The sequence below is a fragment of the Oncorhynchus kisutch genome, linkage group LG30 (assembly GCF_002021735.2).
Source record: "Oncorhynchus kisutch isolate 150728-3 linkage group LG30, Okis_V2, whole genome shotgun sequence".
Taxonomy (NCBI): domain Eukaryota; kingdom Metazoa; phylum Chordata; class Actinopteri; order Salmoniformes; family Salmonidae; genus Oncorhynchus; species Oncorhynchus kisutch.
The window spans coordinates 24,806,695-24,824,792 of record NC_034203.2 but is presented as its reverse complement, the minus strand read 5'-3'; the positions used below and the strand labels follow the sequence as shown (position 1 = coordinate 24,824,792).

The window sequence follows — 18,098 nt, the reverse complement described above, 5'->3', positions numbered from 1 at the left end:
TTCTCCAGCAGACAGTAGGCTCTGGGGATGAGGGAGATTTCACTCTTTGTTTTGTCCTTTATACTGTAACTGGTTGGCAGCATTCTTTGGCAGAGAGTTAATAATTGTGTTGTGTGATTTTATGCTGACTGCCATAGCAATGGGTAGCCTATCCTTTCAGATGGTCCTCGTAAACACACATTTTCACCATCTTTGATTATGCAATATCATAAAACCTCAATTGTATATGGATTGCTCATGACCATAGGCAGTTCTATCAGATGAGAACATCATACAAAGAGCAAGTTGAAGTTAAGAGCAACTTTAGAGTATGTGTCTCGGAACATAATTCACCTCACATCCTCAAGCGCCCACAGCTAGGTCCATTGCCCCAGAAGGTCCCCAGGGCACCTCAGCCACCCCAGCCTCCCTCCACATCGTCCTGTCTAATGACCAATCCCAGTGATGCATTATACAGCTGGTTACCCAACCTGCTACACTGGCTAATTGTCTCCATGTTGGGCTCAAATAATTGCCCTTAGAACTAGTGTCACAGAGAAGTAACAACCTTAAAATGGCCTCTGCTAATGAATCCCAAGGCTGAGTCAGCTAGCAGTTGCTTTTTCTTAAGGTTGAAATATTATCCCTTATTGAAAAGATATAGAACAATTTAACACGATTATTATGTTCTACCTGGAACTTGTAAGTAATACATATGGCAACAAATACACATACAAGATTCATAGTAATATGTAATATGACTTAAATGGGTGGATGACATTTAGACATAAAAAACATACAAGAGACATGTAACCTAATCGTTCTAAGGTCTCTCATACATGGGACATACACATTTCTAGCAACTTAGATCATAGTAATAGCAAGCTGTTGCAGGAGACATTTAAGCTAAAAGCCCATTTATGCTTATTTCGAAAATGCGATTCCGAGGCTCCGGAGGGTTGCGGAGGTCAAATTGAGCTCCATACCGCATCACCATCACCTCCCAAGTGTTCTAACAATGCTGAGGGCTCAATATACTGTAGCTATGAATTGACACGATTGGTTGACAGTAGGTGGGGGCGGGAGGTCCTCTATAAACACGAACTCACTTCCTTGACAACTTACTTCACAACAGCTCTGCTCCACGAAGCGCAAGAACATACATGGGTCATGCACATTTCAAAGCACTTCAATACCACTGTCTGTCGTCATTGATTCATGCAATGTTACTTATTGAAGAAAGAAGCAAGTAGTGCCCAGCAAGGTAACCTGTCTAAATAACTATCGCCCGTAGCACTCACATCTGTAGCCATTAAATGCTTTGAAAGGCTGGCCATGGCTCACATCAACACCATCATCCCACATACTGGGCCCTGGGCCCACTCCAATTCAAATACCACCCCAACAGATTCACAGTTGACGCAATCTCTAATACACTCCACACTGCCCTCTCCCACCTGGACAAGAGGAACACCTACGTGAGAATGCTGTTCATTGACTATAGCTCAACATTCAACACCATAGTGCCCTCCAAGCTCATCACTAAGCTCGGGACCGAACACCTCCCTCTTCAACTGGATCCTGCACTTCCTGACAGGCCGCCCCCAGGTGGTGAGGATAGGCAACAACACATCCGACACACTGACCGTCATCACGGGGGCCCCTCAGGGTTGGGTGCTTACTTACCTCATGTACTCCCTGTTCACGCACGACTCCAACACCATCATTAAGTTTGCTGACAAGACGACGGTGTTTGGCCTGATCATGACGACGATGAGACAGCCTATAGATAGGAGGTCAGTGGCCTGGCAGTGTGGTTCCAGGACAACAACCTCTCCCTCAATGTCAGCAAGACAAAGGAGCTGATCGTGGACTACAGGGCATGCCTCCATCCACATCGACGGGGCTGTAGTGGAGCTTCAATTTCCTCAGGGTCCACATCACTAAGGAATTATCATGGTCCACACACACCAACACAGTTGTGACAAATGCCCAACAACTCCTCTTCCACTTCAGGAGGCTGAAAAGATTTGGCATGGGCCTTCAGATTCTCAAAGTTCTGCAGCTGCATCTTGACTGGCTGCATCACTGCTTGGTATGTCAACTGCTTGGCATCCGATCGCAAGGCGCTACAGAGGGTAATGCATATGGCCCAGTACATCACTGGGGCCGAGCTCCCTGCCATCCAGGACCAATATATCAGGCAGTGTCAGAGGAAGGCCCTAAATATTGTCAAAAACTCCAGCCACCAAAGTCATAGACTGTTCTCCACCATACGGCAATCGGTACCGATGCACTAAGTCTGGAACCAACAGGACTCTGAACAGCTTCTACCCCTAAGCCATAAGACTGCCAAATAGTTAGTTTGGGTAGGTATTGGTTAACTAATTAACTATCTGCATTGACCCCTTTTTGCACTACCCTGTTTGATTCATCACATACGCTGCTGCTACTGTTTATGATCTATCCTGTTGCCTATTCACTTTATACCTAGCTATATGTACATACTGTATCTACCTCGTACCCCTGCAAAACGAATCGGTACTGGTAGGCCGTGTATGAAACCAATATATCGTTACTCATTGTGTATTTATTCCTTGTGTTATTTTTCTATGATTTATTTATTTATTCTCTGCATTGTTGGGAAGGGTCCGTAAGTAAGCATCTCACTGTTAGACTAGACAGGTTGTTTACGAAGCATGTGTCATATACATTTGATTTTGATATAACCAGAGGAAATGGAATTGTTATCTCCAGTAATTACTCTATGCTTGGCCTTAATGTGAACTACCAATGGTTGAGTACTGAATTAGATATAGCACTCTGTAGTGGCCAGCTCCAGCACAGTGTACCGTGCATTCAGAAAGTGTTAAGATCCCGTCCCCTTTCTCCACATTGTGTTACGTTGCAGCCTTATTCTAAAATGTATTGAAATATGTTTTTTCCTTGTCAATCTTCACACGGTATGTAGCCCATTATGACGAAGCTAAAACTCTGGGGGGTTTTCTACAACAACAAAAAACAAACTTATTTACATAAGTATACAGCCTTGAGACTAGAAATTGAGCTCGGTAGCATCCTGTTTCCCACAACTAGATTTGGAAAGGCACACACCTGTCTACATAAGGTCCAACAGTTGACTGTGCATGTCAGAGCAAAAACCAAGTCATGAGGTTGAATGAATTGTCCATAGAGCTCCGAGACAGGATTGTGTCGAGGCACAGATCTGGGGAAAGGTACCAAAAAATGTCTGAACCGTTGAAGGTGCCCAAGAACACAGTGGCCGCCATCATTCTTAAACGGAAGTTTGGAACCACCAAGGCTCTTCCTAGAGCTCACCGCCTGGCCAAACTGAGCAATTGGGAGAGAAGGGCCTTGGTCAGGGAGGTGAACAAGAACATACTGGTCACGCTGACAGAGCTCCAGAGTTCCTCTGTGGAGATGGGAGAATCTTCCAGAAGGACAACCATCTACAGCACTCCACCAATCAGGCCTTTATGGTAGAGTGGCCAGACAGAAGAACTCTTCAGTAAAAGGCACATCACAGCCTGCTTGGAGTTTGCAAAAAGGCATCTCTAAAGGACTTTCAGACCATGAGAAACAATATTCTCTGGTCTGATTAAACCAAGACTGAACTCTTTGGTCTGAATGCCAAGCATCACGTCTGGAGTAAACCTGGCACCATGCCTATGGTGAATCATGGTGGTGGCACCATCATGCTGTGGGGATGTTTTTAAGCGGCAGGGACTGGGAGACAAGTCAGGTTTGAGGGAAAGATGAACGAAGCAAAGTACAGAGAGATCCTTGATGAAACCCTGCTCCAGAGCACTCAGGACCTCAGACTGGGGCCAAGGTTCACCTTCCAACAGGACAATGACCCTAAGCACACAGCCAAGACAACGCAGGAGTGGCTTTGGGACAAATCTCTGTATGTCCTTGAGTGGCCCAGCCAGAGCACGAACTTGAACCCGATCGAACATCTATGGAGTGACCTGAAAATAGCTGTGCAGCAACACTCACCATCCAACCTGACAGAGCTTGAGAGGATCTTCAGAGAAGAATGAGAAAAACTACAGCTGTGCCAAGCTTGTAGCGTCATACCTGTGACGACCCTCCCACTGTGATTAATTATTTTCTTGTTTTCCTTAATAAGATGTCGGTGGGCGGCGCTGTTAGGGTCATCAGCAATCGGGTGTGTCCCGGGGATTAACACACCTTTCCCCCATACATCAAGGAGACTCTCCACACAGACACACTGTTGTTTTTTTATTGTGGCATTTTGGGGCTTCTTTGTTTGTTTGTTTGTTTTTGGCACCACTCAACACCCCTCAATATCACCATCTATGCACGCATCCACTCACTTACACTACTGACGACACACACTATTGCTACTTGCATATTGGTTACTTATATATTATTGTTATTTCTTTATATCTGCGTTGTCACCCTCTTTGTTACGGGCTAAGAGCCGGTTTGTAACAAGTGGGGGCTCGTCCGGGATATAAGTTTGGTTCAGAGACATTTTGGCGTATAGTATTTTGTTGCATTATGATGGGTTAATGCTAATTGGGATGCGCTTTGGTTGGTATTCACTGACTAGTCTTGTTTTTTATTGAACTTTTATTTAAACAGGGAGTCACATTGAGATTAAAATCTCTTTTACCAGAGCCCTGTACACATTACAAGAAAAACAGAATATTAAAACAACGTACATGTGTATAAAACAATAAAAAAATATATATATATTAATAGACATTTAATAAAAGCAATCACATTCAACTACATAGACGCCCCCAATCTATCATTTAAACTACCTGAGAAACACCAGCACATCTAACTGCAGTGAACTTTGTTCTGCAAATTAGGGGCATAAAAACAGATTTTCCCAAATCTGTGGAGACTAGAGGGATCTCTAGTGTTATCCATTCCTGTGAACGGGATTGGTAACTTAATTAATGATGTTACATATAGAGGGGGTTTCTGTAAGATTGCTTGATAAATAAAAGAGAATGTAGCTTTCTTCTTACAGACAGAGAGGTCCATCCCACATTTTATACAGACTACAATGATGAGTCCTAAAATTGTCCCCGGTGATTAAATGTATAGCTGAATGGTAGACTGCGTGCAAGGATTTTAAAACAGGTTGCTGCTTTCTTGTCAACAATATCACCAAAATCCAATACAGGGAGAAGCTTTGTTCAAACAATCTTTCTCCTATTTTTAATACTAAGGCATCATTTTATTTCGATATAACAAAAACAATCTTGGATCTTAGCTTCTTAGTCAGATTTTTTATATGCGTTACGAAGGACAACTTGTCATCAATCCAGACACCCAGGTACTTATACTGAGAAAGAAGCTCAATTTGGGCTCCATTTATAGCGCAGAAATGCAGGTCCTCAGGGTCAACATTATGTGACCTAGAGAACAGCATCAGCTTGGTCTTACTTGTATTTAACACTAATTTAAGATCTGTAAGTGATTTCTGAATTTAATCAAAGTCATGCTGAAGTGTACAGGTGTACAAACCATTAGTGTACAAAGTGTACAGGTGCACAAACCATTAGTGTACAAAGTGTACAGGTATTTTTGGACTTCCACCGATCTAACCATGGAGCTTCCCATACTAATGGGACACACACACATTTGTGTTTGTGTTTGTGTGACTCACACACAAACACAAATGATAGGAATAGCCGAGCCCACCGTAGACCCCGGTGAAGCAGAAACCACCTTAGTCCCCGGCGATGCCACTACAAAGTAGACCAATACAGAAGGAACCTCCGACGCTCCATGAGAAGATAGAGCTGGAACATCAGGCTCCAGAGCAGCTAAGCTATTCAATGTTGGCTGCTCATTCATGAATCGCTTCACTGCAGAGGGCTCAAAGTGGAGGACACCGACCTCAACTTCCACTATCAGCGGCGACTTGTCTCCCTGTCTGGCCACCCAGGTTCAGGAGAGGATTATCCCGCGATTCAGCAACAAAGGTCCCGCCGACTCCATTCAAAATTTCAAGTCTTGGCTTTCTCAGTAGCCTGTGCAAATCAGTATCGACTTCCTCTCTGTAGCCCTCTGTGAGCAGGAAATTGTTGCACTGAAAGTCAGGGCATTCGACCCCATCCCGGAACAGGGCAAAGTATATACAATTCCTACAGCGTTGATCACCCATGAGGTGGTTGTGTGCTGCATTGGAGAGAGGAACATTGGTTAGTTTCCAGGCCCCTGCCCAGGCTGGAAACTACTCGCTGTTGGGACAACGGTGCGAGGAGGTGAGTACAATCTGCTGTGTATTTGCTACTCGGCGCTATAGCCTTTCTTTTCCCCTTTTAGGCTTAACGACATGTTCCACTTTGGACTACATTGGGCAAGGTTACTTTGTTTGCTATTTTTGTGTGGTGTCTGTGGACGGAGCAATTGTCTCCGCAAATCCGCAAATCCACACAAAGACTAGGGTTGAGTTATTGTAGGATTCGGGGAAGCTCCTTCTCTCATCTCTCTCTCCTGTGGTGCCCAGTGTGATTGACACTTCTCTTGTTGTGGTCAGGTCTAGTGTGCTCAGCAGAGGGGAAGAGCGAGATTTTATTTTGCAGTTACTTGTGACTATGGCATCTAATGTAGATGAGTTCATTTACGTTCCATCAAAGGAACTGTTAGAATTATGTAATAAAGAACAGCTGTTTAAGATCGCTGAACACTATCAGGTTGAAATTGGTGATAAATGTCAAAAAAATATTGAAGGCCAAACTGATGGAGAAGGTTATACTCGTAGTTACCACTGGGGCAGCCTCTGCCAAGGACTCACCACCTCCCCAGCTATCTCCCGGTTTTACGACATTGCTCCGACTATTGGCCCTAGTCGTCTTTCTTTTGAACCGCAGAAAGAACTGCTTCTGTTAGTTAGAGCATGATTGCATATTGTTTTACGCTAAAGCATGATCGTGTTAAGCATGAAAAGAAATTGGAATTTAAACAGGAATTGGAGAACGCTAAAATCAAGCTGCAACAAGAGCGGTTAGACTTGGTTAGGGACGGAAAGCTCTCGGGGGAGAGTTTGTTTAGGGAAGATGACCCTGATTTACCTAGGGGTCGCTCCTCTCTCGGTCGGGCCCCAGACACATTTGATATTGTTGGAAACTTACGGCTGTTGACAAAATTGTATGAGAAAGACCCTGAGACATTGTTTGAGCACGTTGCTGAAGCTAGGAGTTGGCCTGATTCTGATCGCTCTTTAATGTTGCAGTGTGTGTTGACTGGTAAAGGGCAGGAAGCATATTCAGCTCCAACAGTGTCAGTCATGCTAAGGTTAAAATGGCTGTGTTTCAGATTTACGAATTGGATCCTGAGGCTTACCGCCAACAATTTAGAACTTTAAAAAGGGCTGATAAACAGACTCGTGTTGAGTTTGTGCGAGAGTTATCTTCACAGTTTAATCGCTGGTGTTCCGCCTCTCATAACTGCACTTTCCAGGGGCTGTGTGATCTGACTATGCTAGTGCAATTTAAGGACCCAATCCCAGCTTGGATAGCCACGTACATTAACAATTGAAGACTGAAGACTCTCTGAAGCTGGTTTTTGACGGACGAGTATGTTTTGACTCACAAAAGTGGCTTTGCAGAATCCTGTATTTGGACTGAGTGAGGGCGTTTGAAGAGATTTGGACCTCGCCCATGGCGACACTGGTGTTTCTGCGTTCATCAAAACCTGTCACACCTGTCAATTAATGGGTGAACCTAATCAAGCTATTACGCTGCTACCGCTGTTTCCTATTCACGTAAGTCAGCCTAACTCTAAGAATGGTAATAGTTACCTGTTCACTGTGATGTGTCAGACCACTAGGTTTCCTGCTGCCTATCCTCTCCGGTCTATCATGACTAAGTCTGTGCTAAAAGCTTTGACTCGGTTTATCTTGCTGTTTGGAATCCCTAAGGTTATTCAGAGTGACCAAGGTTCTAATTTCACCTCTAATCTGTCTGGTTCTCCAACAACTCCATTTTAAACACAATTTTGCTAGCACTTATAGTGCACAGAGTCAAGGAGCCCTGAAACGGTTCCATCAATCACTTAAGTCTTTGTTGAGAGCTTATTGTACAGAGATAAGGATTGGGAGGAGGGGTTGCTGTGGTTACTGTTACCCACCAGGTAGGTTTCACAGGAGAGCACAGGTTTCAGTCCAAATTACCTAGTGTTCGGACATAGTGTGCATGGGTTTCTAGCAGTGCTCAAGAATGACTGGAAGTCTCCCAAGCCACCTCAGCTCCCTATTATCTTATGTCTGTGATTTCCAGCTACGCCTGTACGGCGCTGGTGAGATGCTGAAGAAAGGCTGTCAACTTCACAGGGGAGGATGAAATAAATATTTTATCGGTGAGCTGAGTCTCGTCACTTTAGTCCAGGTGACCAGGTTCTTGCTCTGCTGCCAATTGTTGGTTCTCCTTTTAATAAAACACAATATTGACGAAGTGGAAGCTGACCCCATCCGTCAGCTGTTCTATAGAGTTTGTTCAGAGAAACTGAGTTGTCTGGATGCTGAGGTCAGGTACATGCTGGAGAGTGATATTGCAGAGCCTTCTTTCTACAGCTGGCCTTTGTGTATCTTGGTCAGTAAACCGGATGGGACAAACAGATTTTGTACGGACTACCGTAAGGTAAACCGTGTCACTAAGCCAGATTAATTTCCTCTTCCTTTGGATGGAGGACTGTGTTGATCAGGTCGGAGCAGCGAAGTTTGTGAGCAAGTTTGAGCTGTTAATGGGCTATTGACAGGTGTCACTGATGCGTGGGGCATACAAAATATCTGCCTTTATTACACCCTCCACTCTGTACCGGTTATGAGTTTCAGCCTGCTTAACAGCACCTGCCACTTTTCAGTGCCTTATGAATAGGGTTGTCTCAGGTCTGGTTGGGGTGTGCTGTTTATCTGGATGACGAAGAGGTTTATGCAGATACTGGTGGACACGTTTTCTCATGTGTGTTGTTCCTGAGTGTTGTGATGTATGCATGTCATTCACGTGACCGGCCACTGTTTATTTTGTGTATTGTTGTCCTGTCATCTGTTCCCTGCTGTCCTCTTTTGATGTATTTCCTCTTCAAGGTTGCTTCCTGTCAGCAAAGGTTTCTGAGGTCTGGGGAGGACAAGGTTGGTTGGGGCAGTGGGGCAGCTTAAATACAAACATTCTGCCCTGGTGAATATATACATTTTGGGGGGATTTGTTGGTGTAGTGTTCTGGGGTCCAACAGGACAATGACACCAAGCACACAGCCAAGACAAAGCAGGAGTGGCTTCGGGACAAGTCTCTGAATGTCCTTGAGTGGCCCAGCCAGAGCCCGGACTTGAACCCGATCGAACATCTCTGGAGAGACCTGAAAATAGATGTGCAGCAACGCTCCCCATCCAACCTGACAGAATGGGAGAAACTCTCAAAATACAGGTGTGCCAAGAATGTAGCGTCATACGTGTGACGACCCTCCCACTCGGTCTGCCGAATTCTTTCTCTCTGCTCTTGTTTTCCTTAATAAGATGACGGTGTTAGGGTCGTCAGCAAAATGGGACACACCTGGGCTCGGGTGTGTCCCGGGGATAAATACCCCTTTCCCCCATACATCAAGGAGACTCTGTCCACACAGACACTGCTTTTTGTTATGGCATTTTTCAGCTTTGAGTTTATTTGTTTTGACACCTCTTAACACCCCTCATTATCACCATCTACGCACGCATCCACTCACTTACAGTTGTCGTGTCTTTGGCTATGCCGGATTAAGTGATATGACATGCTATTCTATAAAATCCTTTCTCTGTAATTAATATTACCTGATTGAGCTAATCATGTAAATGTAATTAACTAGAAGGGGCACCACAAAATAATATTTATAGAGCACTTATCTTCCGAATAAACTCTTAAAGTAATATTTGACATCAATAGCAGTCAATATTAATCGTCACCTTATTTCAGTCTCATCTGAAAGTTGTAAATTCTTGGTTATCTTCACAAACCCTCGCTAACAAGTTGAATCAGCAATACAAAATTGGGTTTAATTATTTATTTACTAAATACCTAACTAATCACACAGAATTACATATGCACAGAATGAATCATACCTTAATTACAACTTATGTCATAAAGGAAAACGTCCCTAGCGGATGGAACAGATATGGCGGCTGGTTACATAAAGAAAAGGGGGCTGGGTTTGAGTGAAAGAGCTGGAAGACTGAAGAACAAAGGGAGAAGCGATGTCTCTATCGGGCCATAGGCAGCTACTCTATCGTAAATACAGAATCTTATGCATTCTAAATTACCGCCCATTTGGAAAAGGGAAATGCAATAAATATTTACTCTGAACTGTGCTTCAATAGGTTGGTGGTAGATGGAAGGCCGTGTTGCCCAACAGAGTCCTTTGAAGAGTGGTATATAAGAACGGTATATTTTGTCGTCGTGGTGTGGTAGATGGGATACTCTGTCCGTACTTTCCTAGCCCGGGTTTACAGCGATCGCTGCTAACTCAACGGCTAGGAGGTATCACTTCTGTAGCGAATAAGAGTTCAAAGTTCATACCATTCGCAACCAAAGCTCACGCTGAGTTTGGCTTCGTTCTGTAGTTATTATCTGAATCCTTCTGACATCGGACTGTCGTCCTAATGTACCCTAAACAGAAGATTACATTTTCGTCAAGGGCTTATATAGTGGAGGGAGAAGGGTGTATATCATAATTTATAACCCATGTCTCTTCACAGGGGCGGGCCACTTATTGAGCAGAGCCCTAACCTTGTGAAAACCCAAATCTCTCATTTGGAAGCTAAAATTACATTTCATCTTTTCACAAATAATTGTATATTTAAACATTTGAATTGCACAACAATTGCATGTGAATCTGATAACTATAATGTGTAGAATTTCCCAGATACAATTTATGTCGTCCTGTCATCAGTCATAATGTCTCAGATGACAACCGAACTGACATCATATTCATTAAGTATCAACGCATATTTTCAACTGGTTCTATTATCGAAATACGGTTCATTTCCCTCCACTTGTTTGATGTTCCCAGACTCTCTATGTTTAACAAAGGCTATTCAAGAGTCCCTCTGTAGAGTCGGGAAGGGAGAAAGGTATTTATGGGGGGGGGTCTTAAACCTTACACACAGGCCAACGTCATGACACAGTACACTACTGACTACACACACCATTGTTACTTGTATATAGGTTACTTTATTTAATTTTTATTTTTTTATTTTATAAATTTGCAAACATTTCTAAAAATGTTTTTGCTTTGTCATTATTGGGTATTGTGTGTAGATTGAGGGGAAACAAAACAATGTAATCCATTTCAGAATAAGGCTGTAACGTAACAAAATGTGGAAAAAGTCAAGGGTTTGAATAATTTCCGAATGCACTATAGCTTAGAGCAGGGTTCCCCAGCTGGTGGCCCGCAGGTGATTATTTACATTTTTTTGTTGGACATAAAATACTGTAAAAACACCAGAAAATCGTCCCCAAGTGATTTTAATTTGGGGAATCTGTTCCAAAGTATTCCCGCATAATAGAGAAATGTGTGATTGTATACAAATGTAAGCAAGGTTTCAAATTGTTTTATTCAACTATGATCTGTTTGGCTACTTTCGGTCAATTTGCAGTTTACAAATTATTTGTAATTATGTTCTGGATCCCTGAACAACCACTCAAGAAAAAAATCGTCCCAAGGCTGAATTTAGTTGATCTCTGCCCTAGTGCCTTGCAGTATAGTGGTTGATATTGTATACAGGCTACAATAGGAGCGTGCTGCTGTGCTATACAGTTTGTGCCTTTTAGAGTGATCCCTGTTACTCTAGGATTGTTGCATTATTCATCCATCCACAGTTATCTACTGGTCAGAGCTCTCTCTTTCTCTCTCTTCTTATAAATATACCATGCTTACTGCATCTACAATGAGATGATGAAGATCGACCAGCATGTTATGGAGCATTATGAGACCTGTATCTTGTTTGTTTACATAATAAAGATACATCAACGCATTTTGTCCATTTCTTTGATTGAACTTTAGTTTTGGATTAAGCCACATGACCCACGTTTATAAATAGCATTACTCTATAACGAGAGATTTAAAGCTTTGTTGTTCCCATAACTGATCATGCCAGCTCAAATTTTGAATTTAAATGCTTTATTGGCATGCCAAAAAAATGCATTTGTATTGCCACTATCATTAAGTTCTTGAATATTTAGTTAGTCATGCCAGCTCCCTAACCCCAGCATCTCAGCTCCTCCTCATTGTTTAGAGATTCTGTTTCCCCTCCCCCTTTTACTGGGTGTTAATACCTGTGTTGTTCCTAGTAGCAGTAGAGTGAGTTCTAGGTTAGAGGCGGAGCCAGAGTACTGTACTTGTACTAACCACAGCAGACACAGCACCCGGAGGAAGCAGTGCATTTATGTGGCTTCTCATTGGAACACTATCCCACAGGTGGGGTTTCGCAGGCTCCAGGGAGGGAGAGGAGGAGGAAGAGAGAGTTCAGTCAGTCACTACTGGGTGGAGGAGTGTGCAGGCAGGTTGCAGGTCTAAGAACAGAGTTTTTGGACTAGGTTTCAGCTAAGCTTACCATGTTTTGGACTGAGCTCAAAGGTGACATGACCCCCTCTGTCTCTCTGGCCACTGGCATCCCACTCCTGCAGATTCCGAGAACAAGCGTTCTCTCTCTCTGAACGACTTCCTGTTTGTGTGGTCAGACACTCGTTTGAAGAGGAGGAAGAGGGGAGAGAGCCCCCTCTGTTCAGCAGCAGCCTCCATTGCCGTACCACCCTCAGGGAACGGCCACTGCCAGCGGAATGTCAGGGGAGGGTAACCATGGTAACCAGAAGGCCCAGTGCAATGGAGTAAAGAAGCACAGGTAGGATCACGATCTACTTAATGTGATGTAACGGCTTGTTTCCCACGTGGTTTCCAGCTTGGTTTTCTTGTCTCCTTTCTTCTCCAGTGTGTGTAATAGCAAGGATTGTATCCGTGTTTATTATTTTTAGTTGATCGTTATATTTCATTTCAAAAGTGTGTGACATTTTGTAGGAAATTACTTTGTAGGAAAGACTCACCAGTCACAATGTTGTTACTGTTGATGTCAATAATGTCATTATAATGTATAATATTTGATCACTTAGCATAAGTCTTTGATGACTGTTGTGGTGCTCAGAATAGACTGCCAGCAGCTCTACAGTATAGTATGTAATGTGATACCCCAGTCTGTCTGTCTTTCTGTTCCAGTGTTTTTTGTTTGAGCACCCAAGCCCCATAGACGGGTTTCTCTTGTTTTTCCATCCACAGTTATGTCATTCGGATTCAGCAGACTAGTGGCTTATTGGTGCTTCGTACACTGGGTCAGAGCAGAAAGCTTTTTGAATATTGGCCAACCTACTTCCTTTACGTGGATGAGGATGGTGGCATGCCCTTTTTCTTAATCCAACAATTGAACAGTGAATAATTTACTTGCAAGTACTTGCCAGCTTAGAGAAACAAAGACCGTGAGGAAAGGGGTGTGTGTGTGTATGTATGTGTGTGTGTGTGTGTGTGTGTGTGTGTGTGTGTGTGTGTGTGTGTGTGTGTGTGTGTGTGTGTGTGTGTGTGTGTGTGTGTGTGTGTGTGCATGCACCTTTATGTGTATTGAAAGAGATTGATGAGAAGCTTGTTTATACATTATAAATCCTGTCAGACCCTTGTTTGTGTCTCTGGCTGTGTGTGGATACAGTACATTCGGAAAGTATTCTGAGCTCTTGACTTTTTCCACATTTTGTAGCGTTACAACCTTATTCAAAAATGAATAAATATTTTTTTCCCTCATCATCCTACTCACAATACTCCATAATGACAGAGTGAAAACTGATTTTTTGCATTTATTGCAAATGTATTAAATAATTTAAAAAACATGACTTATTTACATAAGTATTCAGACCCTTTGCTATGAGACTCGATATTGAGCTCAGGTGCATCCTGTTTCCATTGATCATCCATGAGATGTTTCTACAACTTGGTTGGAGTTCACCTGTGGTAAATTCAATTGATTGGACACGATTTGGAAAGGCACACACCTGTCTATATAAGGTCCAACAGTTGACAGTGCATGTCAGAGCAAAAACCAAGCCATGAGGTGGAAGAAATTGTCCGCAGAGCTCAGAGACAACAGGATTGTGTCGAGGCACAGATCTGGGGAAGGGTACCAGAACATGTCTGCAGCATTGAAGGTCCCAAGAACACAGTGGCCTCCATCATTCTTAAACGGAAGAAGTTTGGAAGTTTGGAACCACCAAGACTCTTCCTAGAGCTGGCCGCCTGGTCAAACTGAGCAATCGGGTGCTTTGGTCAGGGAGGTGACCAAGAATCTAATGTTCACGCTGACAGAGCTCCAGAGTTCATCTGTGGAGATGGGAGACCATTCCAGATGGACAACCATCTCTGCAGCACTCCACCAATCAGGCCTTTATTGAGAGAGAGAGAGGCCAGACAGAAGCACTCCTCAGTAAAAGGGACATTACAGCCTGCTTGGAGTTTGCCAAAAGGCACCTGAAAGACTCTCAAACCATGAGAAACAAGATTCTCTGGTCTGATGAAACCAAGATTGAACTCTTTGGTCTGAATGCCAAGCGTCACGTCTGGAGTAAACCTGGCAACATGCCTATGGTTAAGCATGGTGGTGGTATCATCATGCTGGGGGGATGTTTTTAAGTGACGGGGACTGGGAGACTAGTCAGGTTTGAGGGAAAGATGAACGAAGCAAAGTACAGAGAGATCCTTGATGAAACCCTGCTCCAGAGCACTCAGGACCTCAGACTGGGGCGAAGGTTCACCTTCCAACAGGACAATGACCCTAAGCACACAGCCAAGACAACGCAGGAGTGGCTTGGGACAAATCTCTGAATGTCCTTGAGTGGCCCAGCCAGAGCACAGACTTGAACCTGATCGAACATCTCTGGAGTGACCTGAAAATAGCTGTGCAGCAACACTCCCCATCCACCCTGACAGAGCTTGAGAGGATCCTCGGAGAAGAATTGGAGAAACTCCCCAAATGCTGGTGTGCCAAGCTTGTTGCATCATACCTGTGACGACCCTCCCCCTGTGATGAATTATTTTCTTGTTTCCTTAATAAGATGTCGGTGGGCGGAGCTGTTAGGGTCATCAGCAAAATTGGACACACCTGGGCTCGGGTGTGTCCTGGGGATAAATACACCTTTCCCCCATACATTAAGGTGACTTTCTCCACGCAGACACACTGTTGTTTTTTTATTGTGGCATTTTGGGGCTTCTTCTCAAGCTCTTTTTTTGTTTGTTTGTTTTTGGCACCACTCAACACCCCTCAATATCATCATCTATGCACGCATCCACTCACTTACACTACTGACGACACACACTATTGTTACTTGCATATTGGTTACTTATACATTATTGTTATTTCTTTATATCTGCGTTGTCACCCTCTTTGTTACGGGCTAAGAGCCGGTTTGTAACAAGTGGGGGCTCGTCCGGGATATAAGTTTGGTTCAGAGACATTGTGGCGTATAGTATTTTGTTGCATTATGATGGGTTAATGCTAATTGGGATGCGCTTTGGTTGGTATTCACTGACTAGTCTTGTTTTTTATTGAACTTTTATTTAAACAGGGAGTCACATTGAGATTAAAATCTCTTTTACCAGAGCCCTGTACACATTACAAGAAAAACAGAATATTAAAACAACGTACATGTGTATAAAACAATAAAAAAATATATATTAATAGACATTTAATAAAAGCAATCACATTCAACTACATAGACGCCCCCAATCAATCATTTAAACTACCTGAGTGTAATGGTTCTCTTCATCTGAAGGAGAGGCGGACCAAAGCGCAGCGTGGTGGTTATTCATAGTCTTTAATTGATAAAGAAACTACACATGAGATAACTAACAAAAACAACAAATGTGAGAAAACCTAAAACAGTCCCATCTGGTGCAAACACAAAGACAGGAACAATCACCCACAAACACACAGTGAAACCCAGGCTACCTAAGTATGATTCTCAATCAGAGACAACTAATGACACCTGCCTCTGATTGAGAACCATACTAGGCCGAAACATAGAAATACCCAAATTATAGAAAAAACAAACATAGACTGCCCACCCAACTCACGCCCTGACCATACTAACTAAATACAAAACACAGGAAATAAAGGTCAGAACGTGACACTGAGAAACACCAGCACATCTAACTGCAGTGAACTTTGCAGATTGTTCCACAAATTAGGGGCATAAAAGCAAAAAGCTGATTTTCCCAAATCTGTGGAGACTAGAGGGATCTCTAGTGTTATCCATTCCTGTGAACGGGATTGGTAACTTAATTAATGATGTTACATATAGAGGGGGTTTCTGTAAGATTGCTTGATAAATAAAAGAGAATGCAGCTTTCTTCTTACCGACAGAGAGGTCCATCCCACATTTTATACAGACTACAATGATGAGTCCTAAAATTGTCCCCGGTGATAAAATGTATTGCTGAATGGTAGACTGCGTGCAAGGGTTTTAAAACAGGTTGTCGCTTTCTTGTCAACAATATCACCAAAATCCAATACAGGGAGAAGCTTTGTTCAAACAACCTTTCTCCTATTTTTAATACTAAGGCATCATTTTATTTCGATATAACAAAAACAATCTTGGATCTTAGCTTGTTAGTCAGATTTTTTTTATATGCGTTACAAAGAATAACTTGTCATCAATCCAGACACCCAGGTACTTATACTGAGAAAGAAGCTCAATTTGGGCTCCATTTATAGCACAGATATGCAGGTCCTCAGGGTCAACATTATGTGACCTAGAGAACAGCATCAGCTTGGTTTTACTTGTATTTAACACTAATTTAAGATCTGTAAGTGATTTCTGAATTGAATCAAAGTCATGCTGAAGTTCACGAATGCCAGCCAGAGCCCGGACATGAACCCGATCGAACATCTCTGGAGAGACCTGAAAATAGCTGTGCAGTGACGCTCCCAATCCATTCTGACAGAGCTTGAGAGGATCTGCAGAGAAGAATGGGAGAAAAAAAATCCATAAATACAGGTGTGCCAAGCTTGTGTGTCATACCCATGAAGACTCGAGGCTGTAAGCTCTGCAAAAGGTGCTTCAACAAAGTACTGAGTAAAGGGTCTGAATAATTATTTAAATGGGATATTTCATTTTTTTTTTTGCTCAGATCTTTTTTTTTTTAATAACCGTTTTTTGCGTTATCATTATTGTGTATTTTGAGTAGATGAATAAAAATGTTCTACCATACTGTAGTATGTTAAGGAGACCTAGTTTTTAATTTGATACCTCATTTTGTAATCACTTTTGTGATCTTCTGTGGCCCACAAGCGTACGATAAATCCTTGATTATGCGAAAAGGCATATTTAGGTTTGATTTGATTGGACAGGAAATGTAAAACATAGCTATGGGAAGTGAATGACGCTTTAGACTGAGTGTACGTAGTTACAGGAGGAGTCAGTTCATTCAGCCTAATATGTTATGCTGTGTTGTGTAGCCGACAGAAGTACTGCTCCGCCATGCTCCACTGGCCTGCTCATTCCGCTATTGATAAGAGAGAGGGTTAAGATGTATCCCTACGGCCCTCCTCTTTCCATCTCTCCTCAATCTCCCTCTCTCCTCCTCTCCCTCCTTCTCTCAATTGCCTGTTGCGTCTGTTTAGTTGGAGCGTCAGTATTCATTGTATGTAGCTGCTTCTCTGCTCCTCTCTGAGCAAACACACCGTCTGACTCATACATACACACATACTAGTGATGCTCGGGTTGACTCATAACCCGCAGCCCGGGGCAGGTGGGTTTAGGTCATGAAATATAGTGTGGATGAAGGGCCGGTGTGTGGCGGTCGTGTTGAATAAAGAGAAAACAATCCATGAAAAAATCCATAAATGTATCATTCTTGTGCATCTATAGGCAACATTGAGGTTTTTCTTTCATTATTTTGAGACTGGCATACTGGCATACTAATAGCCTACACACCAAACGCTTTTGGGAACGGGTAGTGAAAGTTAACATTGATCGACTGAGGCAAAAAGGACAATGTCGGAATTTAATTCAATAAAATAAAAAGCTGTGAAATGGAGAGTTGAAAATAAA

General features: G+C 42.9%; 1 protein-coding gene across 2 annotated transcripts in view; it reads left to right on the top strand.

Moving 5' to 3' along the window:
* Window positions 1-18,098, top strand: part of LOC109875018 (oxysterol-binding protein-related protein 1-like) — a 48,397-nt gene that overhangs the window by 10,894 nt on the left and 19,405 nt on the right. The window contains exon 3 of one of the 2 annotated variants that reach the window (XM_031810778.1): window positions 12,642-12,856. In XM_031810778.1, the coding sequence (XP_031666638.1) occupies window positions 12,795-12,856 (62 nt within the window). In that variant the 5' untranslated portion in view covers window positions 12,642-12,794. Of the gene's footprint in view, window positions 1-12,317; window positions 12,857-18,098 lie in introns of those variants that run through there. The other variant, XM_020467143.2, reaches the window with a different exon arrangement.